Here is a 14,621-nt window from a genome sequence, read left to right as displayed (position 1 = left end):
GGATCACCCCCTCCCCGACCCCTCCCTGACCAGCCCCTCCCGCTCCCACCCCACCCCAGCATGTAGTTTTGGTATTTTCATACAGATGCAGTCGGAAGTAGCTAAACATGAAATAAGCCTAACATAAAAATAGAGCTTTTTCCGTCCTTCCGTCCGGAAAGCAAACATCCTTCAATAAACATGCAAGGCGGCTGTCCAGTGGGACCGGGCCGGTAAGGGGCTGTGGAGGGCAGGGCCGGGCGGACGGTGCCCTGAGTCCACAGGACCACCAGCCGCCCGCCGCAGGGGAGCGAGGAAAGGGGGCCGCTTGGGAACAGAGTCCAGAAAGACTCAGGCCTCAACCCCAAGGTCGAGATGAGGTCCCAGCCCCCTTTCTAAGCCCACTCCCCGACGCCAGGTTCTCCGGCAGGAGCATCACTGCGTCCAGTCACGTTTGAGGAATTTCTGAAACATCTTCTCCAGAAGATCCAGCCTCGGTCCTCGATGCCCAGCTTCACAGTCATCGCCCTCACCCTCGGACCCCCGCCCCCACCCCACCTGGGGCCCAGCAGCCGCCTGCGGCTGGATGTCACCAGGCCGGACATCTGCCCTCGGGCTACTCAGTCCCTCTGGAAGAAGCAGCGGGCAGGGAGCTCCCAGGCCGGCCGGCTCTGAGTATGACTTCATAGCGCCCCTGGGTTGCAGGAGCCTGTGGCGTGCCCAGCCCTGGAGGCCCTAGTGGACCAGAAGGCCAAGCGTGAGTGTGGGCAGGACCCCCAGCCAGAGAGAGGTGGCCAGGGCGCGGGCCCGGCCCATGAGGTGCTCGGCCATGGCGCCATCCTCGGGCAGCAGCTGCCAGTGCTGGGCCTCACGGAAGTAGGAGCCTTCCTGGGCCTCGCAGAAGTAGTGGCCATACTGCTGCGCCGTGAGGTTCTCAATGAACAGGATGCAGTTGGGGCTCTGGTGGCCAGGCTCGCAGCTCTGCTCCACGTTCTCCTTGTGGCGCCACGAGTAGGTGGCGTGGCGGGACTCCATGGGGCAGCTCAGGTAGTAGCGGGAGTTCGGGGCCAGGGAAACCTTCTGTAGGGGGGCCTTGTCTGGGGGAGCAGAGGGGAGGCAGCCGTGAGGAGGGGTGGGGGCTCCCAGATAGGCTGTGTCCTCCCCCACAGACGGGACTCCTGGGGCAAGGCTTCTGAACAGACACGGGTCACCCAGTCTGTTTCTTCCTTTGTTCTCCCATCTCCCTCATCCCACCCCTCTCATAACCACATCAAGGAGGCTTCCCCCACAGGACTGTGTCCTGCCTCGTTTGCCTGGGGCCCGCAGGACTGGCCATGACAGGGCAATCGGGGCACAGATGGACCCCCTCATTGGACCACGACTGCTGGGCAGGGCCAGATCAAATACCTGGTTTGGGGTTGGGACACTCCTTATGAGGCTCGTCTGGGTTAATGGACTGCAGCACTGACCTGGGGTCAGAGGGACAGGGGCTCAGCGGCAGGAAAAGCCCTGGCCCTTCCCCATCCTCACCCCACTGCAGCATTAGTGGTAAGGAGGCTCCTGCCAGGGTGGCCCAGCACCACCGCCTCCTCCAGCCCATCAAGCCACCCCTCCCTGCATCCACCTTCTCCCGGGACAAGGGACCCCAGCCAACGTACCGGTGGGAGCTGTAGATGGAGACGCAGCGGCCCTGGTCCCAGCCACAGTAGGGGTCTCGGGACATGAGGCAGCCGTGGCAGCCCCCACCGTAGACTTCACACAGGTCCAGGGGTACCTGGCTCACCTCCCACTGGGAACTCACGTACAGCTTCCGCTGGAAGGACAGCAGGACGGGGTGAGGCCTCGGCCTGCCCTAAGCCAAGCCCCAAGCCCCCAGGACTTGGGGGCAGTGCTCTTAAAAGGACATGCACACCCATGACAAGGAGCCCTGTCCTTGGCTGCTGTCACTTAGTCCCATGGAATAGAGTCGGGGAGGCTCACCCGCTCAGCATCCAGCAACATGGCCTGGATGGCAGCCGCGTGGCGGAAAGGCTGGATCTCCATGATGTTGAAGACGAGGCTGTGCTCCTGCTCCCCTGACTCCACCACCTTGTGGATGGTGCCCCTGTCTGGGGGTGGTGGGCAGAGGGTCAGCAGGCAGGAGACCCGGCATGAGCGGGCAGCCTCCCTCCAGGCAGGGGAGGGTAGGACATCATGGGTCAGGCGAGGGTCATGGGACTGGGGTGGGTGGGGCAAGGAGAGCGTGACTGCGAGGGATGTAGGAGCCCAAGGGAGCCCAGACGCTTCCAAGGTTGGTCCACAGAGGCCACACCAGAAGGCCCAGGGTTCCCTGGAGAGGACCCCAACATGCCCAAGGCTGTGTGGGAAGAACAGAACTAGGGGTCCCACACTCACAAGCACAGCATCTGTGCTCTGCATGTGTCATCTCATTTAACCCTCCACAACCATGGGAGGTGATGGCAACTTCCTCACGTCACAAAGAAGGAAATGAGGTTCAGAAACGCCAAGCAACTTGCTCAAGGTCACACAGCGGGTGAACAGCAGAGGCCAAGTTGGAACCCGTATCTGTCAGAGCCTAGCCACCCAGCTTCTTCCCCCACTCCCCTGCCTCCTGGCCGCTCACGGAATATATTTACTTTAAATACATTTTTTATTTTGGAATCATTTTAGATTTCCAGAAAAGTTGCAAAGATAGTACAGAGTCCCCATTTAACCTCCCCCAGTTTCCCCTAATGTTACCATCTTACATAACTGCAGTACATTTGTCACAAATAAGCAACTGACATCGGTACATTACTATGGACTAAACTACAGACTTCATATGGATTTCAACGGTTTTTCCACTAATGTTCTTCTTTTGTTCCAGGATCTAGTCCAGAACTCCACGCTGCATGTGGTCTTGGGGGATATCTTAATTGTTATAAAATCTCAGCTCTGCAAATGACCTTGGATCATTCCCAAGGTCACACAATCGGGCTGCCTGCCTTTTGGATCAACGCTCTCTGTCCCACCTGGGGACTAATGGGCATCCTAACCCCTGGTCCTTCCCATCCCACCTCATGCTGTCCCAGTTTCTAGAATAGTCTATCTCCCTCTCTCCCTCCCTCTCAATTTCCCAAAGCATCACCTGCCCCAAAAAAGCAGTCAGATGATCGCCTGCCTAGGACGTTTCCTGTACACGTCTGTGATCCCCGTCTGCAGACTCAGAGATGAGGCCGGATGCTCCCGGGGCCCAGCGAACTCTCCCCAACCCCTGCTTCCACACACACTGCCCTGCACCTCCTTCCAAACCAGGCCCAGGGTAGCCTCCCCTCGGCAAAGTTCTCAGGAACAGAGCCAGGACTTCCCACTGTGAGCAGCTCGTTCTCTGCAGAGGACTCCGAATGTTCTGTTTTTTATCTGGCCCCAATATTTCTGCATCCTGCAGGTTCCCTCATGGCCCTCAGAGAGAATCCAGACCCCTTCCCTAATCACTGAGGTGTGCTCGCCTCCCAAGTCTGCAGGAACAGTCTGCAGCCCTAGTCCAGCTTGTCACGGTCCCTGCTCCTGATCCTATATTATGCAACCTCTCCTCCCTTGTTTCCCAGGCCCTGCCGTCCTCCTGGCTGACCGCAACAGCCAGGCCAACTACTGCTGGAGAGAGCAAGACCAGGGGTCCATGGGTCCAGCCAGGAATCAGCACCCAGACCCTAGGCCCTGCCGTGTGGGAAATTCCTCTCTCTGAGGCTTCCAGAAGACAAACAATAATGCCTGGGTTCCAGTTTCCGATAAGGCCACCAGCGCCAAGGCGGCCCCAAGGTGAAGCAGCTGCAGGAAGTCACATGGAACAATGTGAACAATTGAGGCTGGGTGCCTGGGCCTGAACTGTGTGTCCCAGAGGTGCTTGGGACCCTCTGCAGTCTCAAGGAAGGCAGCTGGGACCAGGAAGCTGCCACAAACCCCACCCAGGGCCATTCCTCCATGTCCCATGGCCACAAACCCCACCCAGGGCCATTCCTCCATGTCCCGTGGCTTCCTGGAATGCAGGCATGTCCTCCAGGGCATCTCACCCATTCTCTCATGGAGGCCCCCCAGGGAAGAGGAGAGGCTGCCCTGTCTGCTGCAAGACCGTGCAGGGCTCTGCCGGCTAGAACTCCCTCCTCGCATCTCACTAAATTCTTGGTGTCCCACCAGCTCCTCCAATCTTTCCTCTCACCTACACAAACCCAAAGACAGGGTATGATTTCTCACTCTGCCTGGCAGAGGCTCCCAGGGGTCCAGGGGCCCAGGCCCCGCCTCAAGATTTCCACATCCTTCCTACCATCTTCTTCTCTGAGTCAGACATCTGGACCAAAGCTGCACCTGGCATTGCTCAAATGCTCAGACTCACCATGTTTCCACCATCTCCTTTTCCTTCTGTCCCCACCTCCTCCAGGAAGCCCTCCCTGCCTGACTCTTTCACAGCCTCGCCTGATAACCTCTGATAGCCCTAGTGACTCAGTTCTTCCTCCCATGTGTAAAGATCCAACCGGACGTTGATTACACTCTTCTTTACATTTTTCAGGCACATTTTTACAAAGCAAACCGGGGGTCCAGGAGTAGCCCCTCACCTGTGGTTAGGTAAAGCACGTGAAAGGTCTCCCCGTGGCTGGCCTGCATGCGGTGCACGACCACTTTCTGGTAATGGTACTTGGAATGGAACAATGGCGTCTTCAGAGGTCCCATGGGCTCCACCCTCTGCGCCACCTCAGGGTGACTGTCTGCCACCTGGAAGGTCTCCGTGGGTATGGGCTGCTGGTGTGGGAGGCACTAGGTGGGAGAGCAGGCTGGGTCAGTGCAGGACTGGGAAGTGAGGTGGGGCAGGGCGAGGCTGGGCCATGACTGAGGTCACACTCACCTTGCCAGGCCTCGGGTTGGGAAGGCTCGAGTGGTAGCCCTTGAGTGAGGAGGTGCGGAAGACCTTGTCAATGTCACCCAGGGAATACACACAGACTGCTGAGTAGTTCCTGCAGGGACACAGAGATGACCTCGAGGGGGGCCCAGGACCCAGCCACCTCCACTCACCCAGGCCAGCCCGGTGCCAGAAGGCACAACACACCTTCCACCCAAGCTCCCAGCCTGTGAGCTCTGCGAGGATGGGGGCCATCTTGCAGCCCTGCCGAATGTCTGGCACAAGGTCCCAGGCACCACCAAAGGGAGGGAGGTGGGGGAAGAAAGTTCAGCCTAATTCCTTTCTGCTGCAATCTAAAACCACAAGCCTGTTCTGATACAGAATCACTGAGTTCAGTGGGCATCTGTGCTACCCAACCCAAGGCAGGAGGAACTCCAACATGGGCTGAGCGGTTCTCTAACCCCGCCGGACACACTGATGCCCCAGGAGGCCAAATCCCATTCCTTTCCCAGCCAGGTGTCTCCACATAGTAGGGTCTGTCCTACCTCCTCCCCCATCCCACACACCCGCCTGCCTTGTTTTCAATGAGAGTGATTAAGAAGTACAAAATATCAGGCACAGGCAATGGCTGAGAGACTGTGATAGCACCCAGCACCCCAAGACAGGCATTGGCAGCCTTTTCCCAGGGCTCAGCGTTCGCTCTCAGCACACTGGTGGCAGGACACAGGCACAAGAGTCATCATGAGTGTGCATACGGTGTGTGCACGCACCCATAGCTGACTCAACACAGACAACAGTACACTCAGTGACCCCCCTCACCAGGCCACATGCAGCAACAGCCCTGTCCCGTGAACCTGCAGTCCCCTGCTCATGTCCCCTCAGCAGGGCCTAAGTCCTCCAGTCCCTACTGGGCGCTGAACCGATGCCAGCCCCAGCCCCAGGAAGAGGGCCACTCACCAGGGGTTGGAGAAAACGCCATACACCCTGGTGTCCCTCCACTGGCCACTGGGGTCGGGAAGCAGGAAGACATCCTGCAGCCTGTTGAAGTTCTTGTTGGTGGCGGCGTCGCTGCACACCAGCATGGCTTTCAGGAAGGTGTTCCACTTGGAGACCGACAGCGAACTCTCGCCACCCTGGTCCCCCTGGAAGGGTGAAAGGGAAAGGACACCCCTCAGCACCTGCCCTATCCCCAGGCACCTGTTGCCAGGAACATCAGTTGGCTGGGAGAGGCTGGGACCTTCCCAGGATGAGGTGGAGGAGCCCCAGGACTCGGGCCAGGTTTCCAGGGGAGGCTCCAGCCATCAGGTGTGGCTGACCCAGGGCCCCAGGCCAACTGCAGGGTCTTGCAATGACAGGACCGACTCGCCATGGAGCAGACAGCTCCGACATATACATGCACACTCACACACACACACTGTGGCACAGCACAGTCACACACAAAAAACACACACATGTATTGTTGTTTTCTGAGGCGGGGGTCTTACTCTGCTGCCCAGGCTGGAGCGCAGTGGCATGATCACAGTTCACCCCAGTTCACTCAACCTCCTGAGCTCAGGGGATCCTTCCTCCTCAGCCTCCTGAGTAGCTAGGACTACAGGCTCATGCCACCACACTCAGCTAATTTTTTGATTTTTTTGTGGAGATGAGGTTGCCCAGGCTGGTCTCAAACTCTTAAACTCAAGCAATCCTCCCACTTCTCAAAGTGTTGGGATTACAGGCGTGAGCCACCACACTTGGTCAAAATATACACATGTAAACAGTCACACTCACACTTTCATGCATGCACACACACACACACCATCATATGTGCACAAAAGCTAGTCATCTTTTTTTTTTTTGAGACAGGGTTTTGTTTTGTTGCCCAGGCTAGAGTGCAGCGGTGCAATCAAAGCTTGCTGTAGCCTCGAAATCCTAGGTTCAAGCGATCTTCCTGCCTCAGCTTTCCCAGAGCTGGGAACCGAGACTACAGGCATGTGCTGCCATGTCCAATTTGAACATGCCTTGAATGCCTGGCCTTAAGCAATCCTCCCACCTCAAGTGCTGAGATTACAGCCATGAGCCACGGCACCCAGCCTGGCTCAGACACCTTTACCCTTGCACAGACACAGGATACCCTGTACACACAGCTACTCCCGCCATCTCAGACACACCCACTCACATGCCTTCCCGAACACGTGCACACAGGCACTGGCACCCTCACACATGCCTGTTCACACACAGCCTGCCCATGCCCACTCACTCTGCACAGCTGGGCCACCCGGGACACATTGAGGGGGGCCTCTGGGTTCTTGTCAGGGTTGTCCTCCCGGAAGAAGTAGTAGATCTTGTCATCGTAGGCCTGGTCTTGGTGCACGATGGTGGCCTTGATGAATTGTGGGTCTGCCGGGGACGCAGGCGAGGGGTGTAAGATTTGGGGGCCTGCCCAGGGACCACCCCAACCCTGCACACCCTCCCCCCTCCAGGTCTGCACAAACGCAGAGCAAATCAGACCTGGAATAAAACTGTCACCAGGCCCAACACCCCAAGGGGCCCTGGGCCTTGCCCTGCCCCCATACCTGTTTTGCCCTCTTCCCACTAAGATGTCACCGGCCCAGGAGCAATGACTTCATGCCTGGGGACTGGGGGAAGGTCCCAGGGGAGCCCCATGTCACTTCTGCCCAATTGGCAAGGCCCTAGTGAGGAGGGAGGGGTGCGCTGCCCCTGAATGAGCTCAGCAGAGGATACACTCTGACTCCTGGGGACCCGTGCTGGGTCTGGGGCTTCCTCTGTGTCCCTGAAGCACACTGGGCCCATCCTGTGTCCCCCGTGCCTCTGCTGCTCCCAGCCAACCCTGACTCCTCTAGCCTGCATCAAGTTCCTGCTGTCCTGAGTAGTTCCAGTGGTCCCCAGGGAGCTCTCCCAGATGCCATCTGCACCGGGGCGCTCACACCCCCTCGCCACCCCCAGCCCAGCTGGAGCCTGACTCACTCTGCATGACAGTGTCGCTGGTGTACAGCTCACTCTCGCCCTGGATGCGGCGGAACCGAGGGATCTTCCCATTGTATTCCTGCTTCCGGATGGTGGAGTACACCTCTTCCCCTGGCAAGGTGGGAGGGGGCATGGTAAGGGCCACCCCGAGCCCAGGCCGCTGGACAAGGAGCTGACCACCCCTGCTCCCAGCCCCATGCGGCATCGTCCCTCAGGGGCCCCTGCTCTGGCCCATCCCTACCGTCAAACAGAACCAGGGAGTTCTCATCAGGGCTGAAGGGGGCGTAGCCTCTCATCTCACCCAGAGGCAGCACAGTGCCATTCACCTGCAGGAGACCCAGGAGGTTGGATGGCCGTGTGATCCCACAGCCACTGTCCCCGTGGGGGCTCCAGGGGTTCTGTCCAGGGTGAGGCCCGCCTTGGAGTCTCCTCCCAACCACAGAGGGCACACTGATCAGGCACATAGGGAGGGGCCCTCTCACCAGCTTCCAGCAGCTGGGGTGCCGGGCATTGGTGCCACAGACCAGCAACCACTCATTCCGCCTCTCCAGGAGTGTGATGTAGTTCTCGCAGTCCTGCCCAGGGAGAAGCTGGTCAGGGGGAGGCCCTGACAGGTCTACCACTAGGACCCTCAGTCTCAGGGGAGAAAGTATCAAGAGCACACGTGGGGCCAAGCACGGGAGCTCATGGCTGCAATCCGAGCACTTTGGGAGACGAGAGGATTACTTGAGCCCAGGAGTTTGAGACCAGCCTACACAACACAGCGAGACCTCATCTCTATGGAAAATTAGCTGGGCATGGTGGCACACGCTTGAAGTCTAGCTACTTGGGAGGCTGAAATGGAAGGATCTCCTGAGCCGAGAAGGTCAAGGTTGTGGTGAGCTGTGACTGTGCCACTGCCCTCCAGCCTGGGTGATGGAGTGAAACTCCAACTCAAAAAAAAAAGGAAAATGATCAATTTTTGGCGAGGCATGATGGCTCATGCCTGTAACTCCAGCACTTCGGGAGGCTGAGGCGAGAGAATCACTTAAGCCCAGGAGATGGAGACCAATCTAGGCAACATAGCAAGACCTCATCTCTATTTTTTAAATTTTGTGTGTGTGTATGTTGGAGTTTCATTCTTGTGGCCCAGGCTGGAGTGCAGCAGCACGCTCACAGCCACTGCAGCCTCCACCTGCTGGACTTAGGTCATCCTTCCGTCTCAGCCTTCCAAGCAACTGGAACTACAGACGCATGGCACCATGTCCGGCAGTTTTTTGTAATTTATTGTAGAGACGAGGTCTCACCAAGTTGCCCAGGCTGGTCTCGAACCAGCAGGCTCAAGCAATCCTCTTGTCTCAGCCTCTCAAAGTGCTGGGATTACAGGCTGTGTCACTGTGCCTGGCCAAATTGTTTTTAATTAAAGAAACAGCACACATGGCAGCCTCTAGGATAGCCCAGAGAGGGGCAGCTGACTCCATTCCTGAGCACAGAGGTTTTCAGAGAAGGACCATGTCTCCTCAAGTGACTGGGGCTCCTAGGATGGTCTCAGCTTCCCCCATCAGCCTGGGGCTACCAAGGCAAGGCCATGCATCCTTCCTCAGACTCTCAGGGTCTCCTCTTCATTGCCTCAAGGGGCTCCGGCCCCTCCGCACTCACCCGCTTGTCCAGGCAAGACCACTTGGTGGAGCCGATGTTCACCTGGGGGAGGGGAGAAGGTTAGTCCACTCTGCCAGGGGCCAAATGCCCCCCTAATCGCTTTCCATGCAGCCTCAGGCCCAGCCCTAATGAAGCAACCATTATTCCCAAGTGTTAGGGGAGCAGCAGGGGCTCTGAGAGGGTGTGTGACCCACCCAAGGTCACAAGGGTCACTCAGTCTCATGCCCAGAGCCCTCAGGAGTCCTGCTGTGGGTGCCAGAGCCTGGCTTCCTGCGTGGGTTGCCCGCACTCATGCTGCCCACCTGCCCGGTCCCCATCTTTTTTCCACACCACCCCAGCTCCTTGTTCCAGACTGGCTACCTTTAGGGAGCCTCCCCCAGAAGCCATTTATAGGGTCTGGAGGTGGGGGGACAGTTTGGGAAGGAATGCCAGATCCCCCAGGGAGATAAGGCAAGAGATGGGGGTGGGGCTCACCTTGTGCACAGACACGTTCTTGCCCTCGGGGAAGTCGAAGAGGTAGACCTTGCTGCGGCCACCCACCAACACAGAGGAGCTGCCCGGCTCGTGGAAAAGCACTGTGTGTGGCTCCGTCTGGCCAAAGTCCACCCGGTCCTGCCCTACCCGGCCTGAGGAAGAAACAATGGGCAGAGTCGTTAAGGCTGGGCCCTGAGCGAGAAGATTCTGGACTTCCCCCGTACCCCCCAAGAGACACCAGAGCCCACTTGGCAACCAGCACTTGGTGCTCAGGGAACTGGAGGGCCCAGGAGACAAGGTGTGGGCCAGAGTGGCACCAGGACTCAGAGAGCCAGGAGCAGAAGAAGTCAGGGATCCCTGCCAGAGCCCCTGCCCTAGGACGGCAATCTCTCCCTCTTCCACAGTATGTATAACCTCAGGGTGCAGCAGGTTTTAGGGACCTCTGGGGAGAACACACCCCAAACCCCCAACTCTCTTGAGGGACCAGGCTGGGCTGAGGCACCACAGCCCCTTACCTCTGCTCTGTGAGGCTCTGCAGAGCCCAAGACAGAGCAAGCAGCCCCTCCATCTGGCCTTTCAGCAGGCAGCAGGGCCCCCCAGCACCCCACTTAGAGACTGGGCTTCCAGGAACCAGTTTATTCAGAACCCCGTTCCCTCCTCCAGGAAGCCCTCTCTAATCCCTCCCAGCCCATCCCAGTCCTCAGTGAGCACTAGATCAGAGCTGGAAAAAAAAATGTCCATGTCTAACTGCTCCCATTTCACCGACAGGAAAATGAGGCCAAGGGGTTGGGCAGCCCAAGGGTATGTGAAGCAGGTCAGGAGCAGGCCCTGCAACCTAGCCTGTGCTCCTTCCCACTGTGCTGGACTCTGTGGCCTGGCCCACCCTGGTCTGGTTTCGCCCACCACCAGCTCTCCTGGGGATAAAGATCAGCTCTCCCTCCCCAGTGGCACTGGGACAGGGGGAGCTAACAGTGCACACCCTGGGCCTTTCAGCAAAGGGCTGACCGGGACAATGTCACCCAAAAAAAGAAACTGGCTGCAGCCACTATCTCCGGAGAGATGTCTCATCCCCGAATACACTGCTGAGTTGTCCTGGTTCAGGACTAAATTACAGGGGTAGCATGGCTTGTGGCTGCGCACCCAGCAATAAGCATCCTCCCACCTCTGACCAGCCTGGGGCCCTGCCCAGGAACTGGGTCTGACCACCGTGTTTTCAGCTGCCACAAACTCTGGGGCGGCCGGGTTGGCAGTGACACCCAGCCCCAGCCCCGACAGAACAGGATGCCATTTCCTCAAGTCTGCCCCAAATCCCTCTTGTCATTTGAGCTATCCCTAACCGATTCTGCATCAAACAGGGAGAAGGGATAGTGGGCTCCCATGCTATGCAATCACATCTCAAGACATCTCAAGACCCCTGCATTGCCAAACCATCCTGCAGGTGGGGTACTCTCCTTCCTCATCTCTGCTGGGGCCTGGCTCACTACACAGAGACAGACTCTAAGACCCCTGGGGGACCGCCTAGCCCAAGGTCATATTAGCAAGCAGGACAAATTTGCTTGACTTGACAGAGTATCGGCTCTCAGGAGCGGTCAGGGTGGTGCTGACAGGGATGGTCACAGAGAGAAGGGCTGAGCTCGCTGTCCTTGGGTGGCCTGGCTCTCCTCGGGTATAACTGGATGACTCGGCGGCATCAGCCCTCCTGGCCCCCAAGGCTTCCTTCCCATCAGCCCCAAATGTGGAGGGCAGGGGCTGCAAGCCCAGCTCTGAGTGGTGGTTTGGTAGAAGGAAGCAGGTGCGGGCCAGGGCCCAGGCAGGGCTGAACGGTCTCGATCTCCTGGGGTCAGCAGTTCACAGACACACAGGCATCCTGACTCAGCTCTCAAGTGTCCCCTTTCACCCGCAGTCTGAGCAGCGGCCGCCGTCCTCTCAGCCCAGGCTGGGATCCAGACAGTCTGCAGCTTCAGCTACCCTCCCAGGCCCTCATGACCAGAAAGGCGGCCAGGAAAAGGTGTGGGGCTTCACCTAGAGATAATGGACTGGGGCCAGAGATTCCCAGTCCTCCAGAGCCAAGGGAGAGAAGCCTCTGCCCTCAGGCCATGCTAGCCACCTCCTCCAACAGTCACCGGGCCTCCATACAACTCTACTCAAGGGGAGAATGGTGGTCAGGTGTGGTGGCTCATGCCTGAAATCCCAGCATGCTGGGAGGCCAAAGCAGGAAAATCACTTGAGCCCAGGAGTTCGAGACCAGCCTGAGCAATGTAGTGAGACCTCATCTCTACAAAATAATTTTTAAAATTAGCTGAATGTGATAGTACACGCCTGTAGCTACTTGGGAGGGTGAGATGGAAGGATCGCCTGAGTCCAGGAGGTCGAGACTGCAATGAGCTATGACTGTCCCACTGCACTCCAACCTAGGCAACAGAGCAAGACCCTGTCTCTAAAAAACTTTTTTTTTTTTTTTTGAGATAGGGTTTTACTCTGTTCCCAGGCTGGAGTACAGTGGCACGATCATGGCTTACTGCAGCCTCCAACTCCTGGTCTCAAGCAATCCTCCTGCATCAAACCTCCGGAGTAGCTGGAACTACAGGCACCCACTACCATGCCTGACTAGCTTTTGTAAATTTTTTATAGAGAGGAGATCTCACTATGTTGTCCAGGCTGGTCTTGAGTTCCTGGGCTCAATCAATCCTCCCTGGGCTCAATCAATCCTCGGCCTCACAAAGTGATGAGATTACAAGCATGAGCCACCATGCCAGCTAAAACATTTTTTAAAAAACAAAGCATTTCCTGAAGACATAAAGGGAAGGTGAGGCTACTGGCTGCAGGCGGGCACTTCAGTGCTAGGGTCTGAACAAGCCCATAGGGACCTGCAAGCCAGGCCCCTCAAATCCCAGCTGCAACAGCCAGGGTTGGGGAGGCAGGACTACATGTCCTGGGGGCATGGCCTGCCCTGACCCCCAGGTTCCTGCCCCTCCTGGCTCCTCCTGGCAATGAGTGTGGGGTGGGGGGATGTGACACCCACTCAGCCCAGGACAAGGCCTTGGCCCATTCTCCAGCCCAGCCCAGCCCGGGCTCCCGCACCGCCCCAGGCCCTCAAAGGGCCTGATTGTGCCTGGGAAGTGTCGAGAGGCAGCAGCCCCATGAATACATGAAAGGAAGCTTTGTCCAGGGTGGCAGGAGTGGGGGCTGGGGGCTCAGGGCAGGAGGGCTGCCTGGAAGCGAAGGCAGCACCGAGCCCCCGCAGCCAGGATCCGTGGGCCCCGCAGAGCCGCCTGGGGAAGCTAGACCCAGGTGGGTGGCTCTGGGGCTAGTCAGGCAGGGGCCGAGCAGGGCACAGGTCAGGGGAGTAGCTGTCACATCCCTAGACATTATCTCTGCTGCTGTAGGAACCCAAAGGGATACGGAGGCAGACAGGGCTGGATGGGCCAGAAGCACACAGGGAGAGAGCTCCAGGCGGGGAAGGTGGCCTGAGCCAAGGTGGGAAGCCGAACGTAGGGCAGGGACAAGGACAGAGGTCTGGCGCTGCAGCCTGGCAGAGTCCTAATGAGAAGAATCGGGAAGGTGGGCCGGGGACCCCAGTATGATGGGGAGGGGCAGTGAGGCTGCCCCGAAGATGCACTGCCCCACTGCCCATCACTCTCCCTGCGACTTCCCCATGACAGGCCAGGGGTGGGAGCGCCTCCCACCTCCAGGGTCCCCCCACCTCCCAGTTCCCCCTGCTGCCCATCCTGCTCATCTAAAAGGAGCACCGTCTGGCACCATGTCTCCCCCCTCATTCCCTGGCCTGACGCATTAGTGGCTAAGTGGTAGCTAAAAGCTCCTAGAATAACCAGGGGTTCAGGCAGGGGAGGGGGAGGGGGCAAAGGACATGTGGAGGGCATGGCCCAGAGGCAGCCAGGCAAGAGACAAACCCTCCCTCTGTGATTGGGGTCCAATCTTTGCTCCTGCTGGACCGAGAAAGCACGTTCAGGCTGCCTGGTACCCAGCCAGGCTCTGTAGGCCCCTGAGCCCCACTTTCCACAGTGGCTGGCTGGCCCAGCAAGGTAAGCCCCAGTCCAACAAGAAGTAGAGAGGATTACTGGGCTGTGAGACAGTCTCCTCAGATACGGTCCCCGGCCCAGGTGCCCCCAGGACACTGATCCTGTTGGGGAGAACTGGGCCTGACACCCCCTGGCCTCCCTATCACCACCCTACAGCAGTGGCTGGGGCTGGTCCTCTGTGGGTGGGTTTCCCGAAACAGGCCTGACTGGCAGAGCATCATTCCTCCCCTCTTACTCACTCTAGGCGCTATCACCATCTGTCCCCACTGTCCCCACATCCTTGTTGCTTGGGAAAGAGGAGGGCAGCCCAAGGGGAGGACAGAGTGGGGCTTGTTGTTGTCCACAAAAGGGATGGGCCGCAAGGTCCGGTCTGGGCAGACAGCCTTCAACCTGACCCACTGACCCGACGAGCCTTGAATGCTAACCTCAAGGAGCTCTTTGAAAGTGGACGGCAACCAGGCATGGAGGTTCATGCCTGTAACCCCAGCATTTTGGGAGGCCAAGGCTAGAGGACTGCTTGAGTTCAGGAGTTTGAGACCAGCCTGGGCAACACTACAAGACCTCATCTCTACAAAAATTTGTAAAAATTAGCCAGCTGGCCGGGCTCGGTGGCTCAGCCTGTAATCCCGCGCCTTGGGAGGCTGAGGTGAGTG

At 58.2% G+C, this 14,621-nt stretch overlaps 1 protein-coding gene across 2 annotated transcripts; it reads right to left on the bottom strand.

Annotated features, from left to right (window-relative positions):
* Window positions 1–51: 51 nt before the first annotated feature.
* Window positions 52–10,076, bottom strand: SEMA7A (semaphorin 7A (John Milton Hagen blood group)). Of its 2 annotated transcripts, XM_008071027.2 has the most exons (13): window positions 9,929–10,076; window positions 9,455–9,496; window positions 8,299–8,391; window positions 8,058–8,142; window positions 7,817–7,927; window positions 7,089–7,228; window positions 5,807–5,991; window positions 4,856–4,964; window positions 4,569–4,767; window positions 1,960–2,087; window positions 1,638–1,792; window positions 1,387–1,448; window positions 52–1,076 (listed from the first exon to the last, which is right to left on the bottom strand). In XM_008071027.2, the coding sequence occupies exons 4-13, from the start codon at window positions 8,110–8,112 to the stop codon at window positions 715–717; spliced, it is 1,506 nt and encodes a 501-aa protein (XP_008069218.1). In that variant the 5' UTR covers window positions 8,113–8,142; window positions 8,299–8,391; window positions 9,455–9,496; window positions 9,929–10,076; the 3' UTR covers window positions 52–714. The 2 variants fall into 2 exon arrangements, with proteins under 2 accessions (XP_008069218.1, XP_008069217.1); XM_008071026.2 differs by lacking the exon at window positions 9,455–9,496.
* Window positions 10,077–14,621: the final 4,545 nt, after the last annotated feature.

Source organism: Carlito syrichta, unplaced genomic scaffold (assembly GCF_000164805.1).
Source record: "Carlito syrichta isolate Samal-C Ts95f unplaced genomic scaffold, Tarsius_syrichta-2.0.1 Scaffold314096, whole genome shotgun sequence".
Classification (NCBI taxonomy): domain Eukaryota; kingdom Metazoa; phylum Chordata; class Mammalia; order Primates; family Tarsiidae; genus Carlito; species Carlito syrichta.
Note: the sequence above shows the minus strand (reverse complement) of the source record. Positions and strands in the feature narration are given on the sequence as shown.

What these genes read in the sequence shown, in the direction of transcription:
- SEMA7A (XM_008071027.2), bottom strand. Translation starts at nt 8,112, where the DNA reads ATGAGAGGCTACGCCCCCTTCAGCCCTGATGAGAACTCCCTGGTTCTG. An exon ending in CTCCCTGGTTCTGTTTGACG is followed by an intron (nt 7,928 to 8,057) that starts GTAGGGATGGGC and finishes CCACCTTGCCAG; the next exon opens with GGGAAGAGGTGTACTCCACC. An exon ending in GGGTGGCCCAGCTGTGCAGA is followed by an intron (nt 5,992 to 7,088) that starts GTGAGTGGGCAT and finishes TCACCCTTCCAG; the next exon opens with GGGGACCAGGGTGGCGAGAG.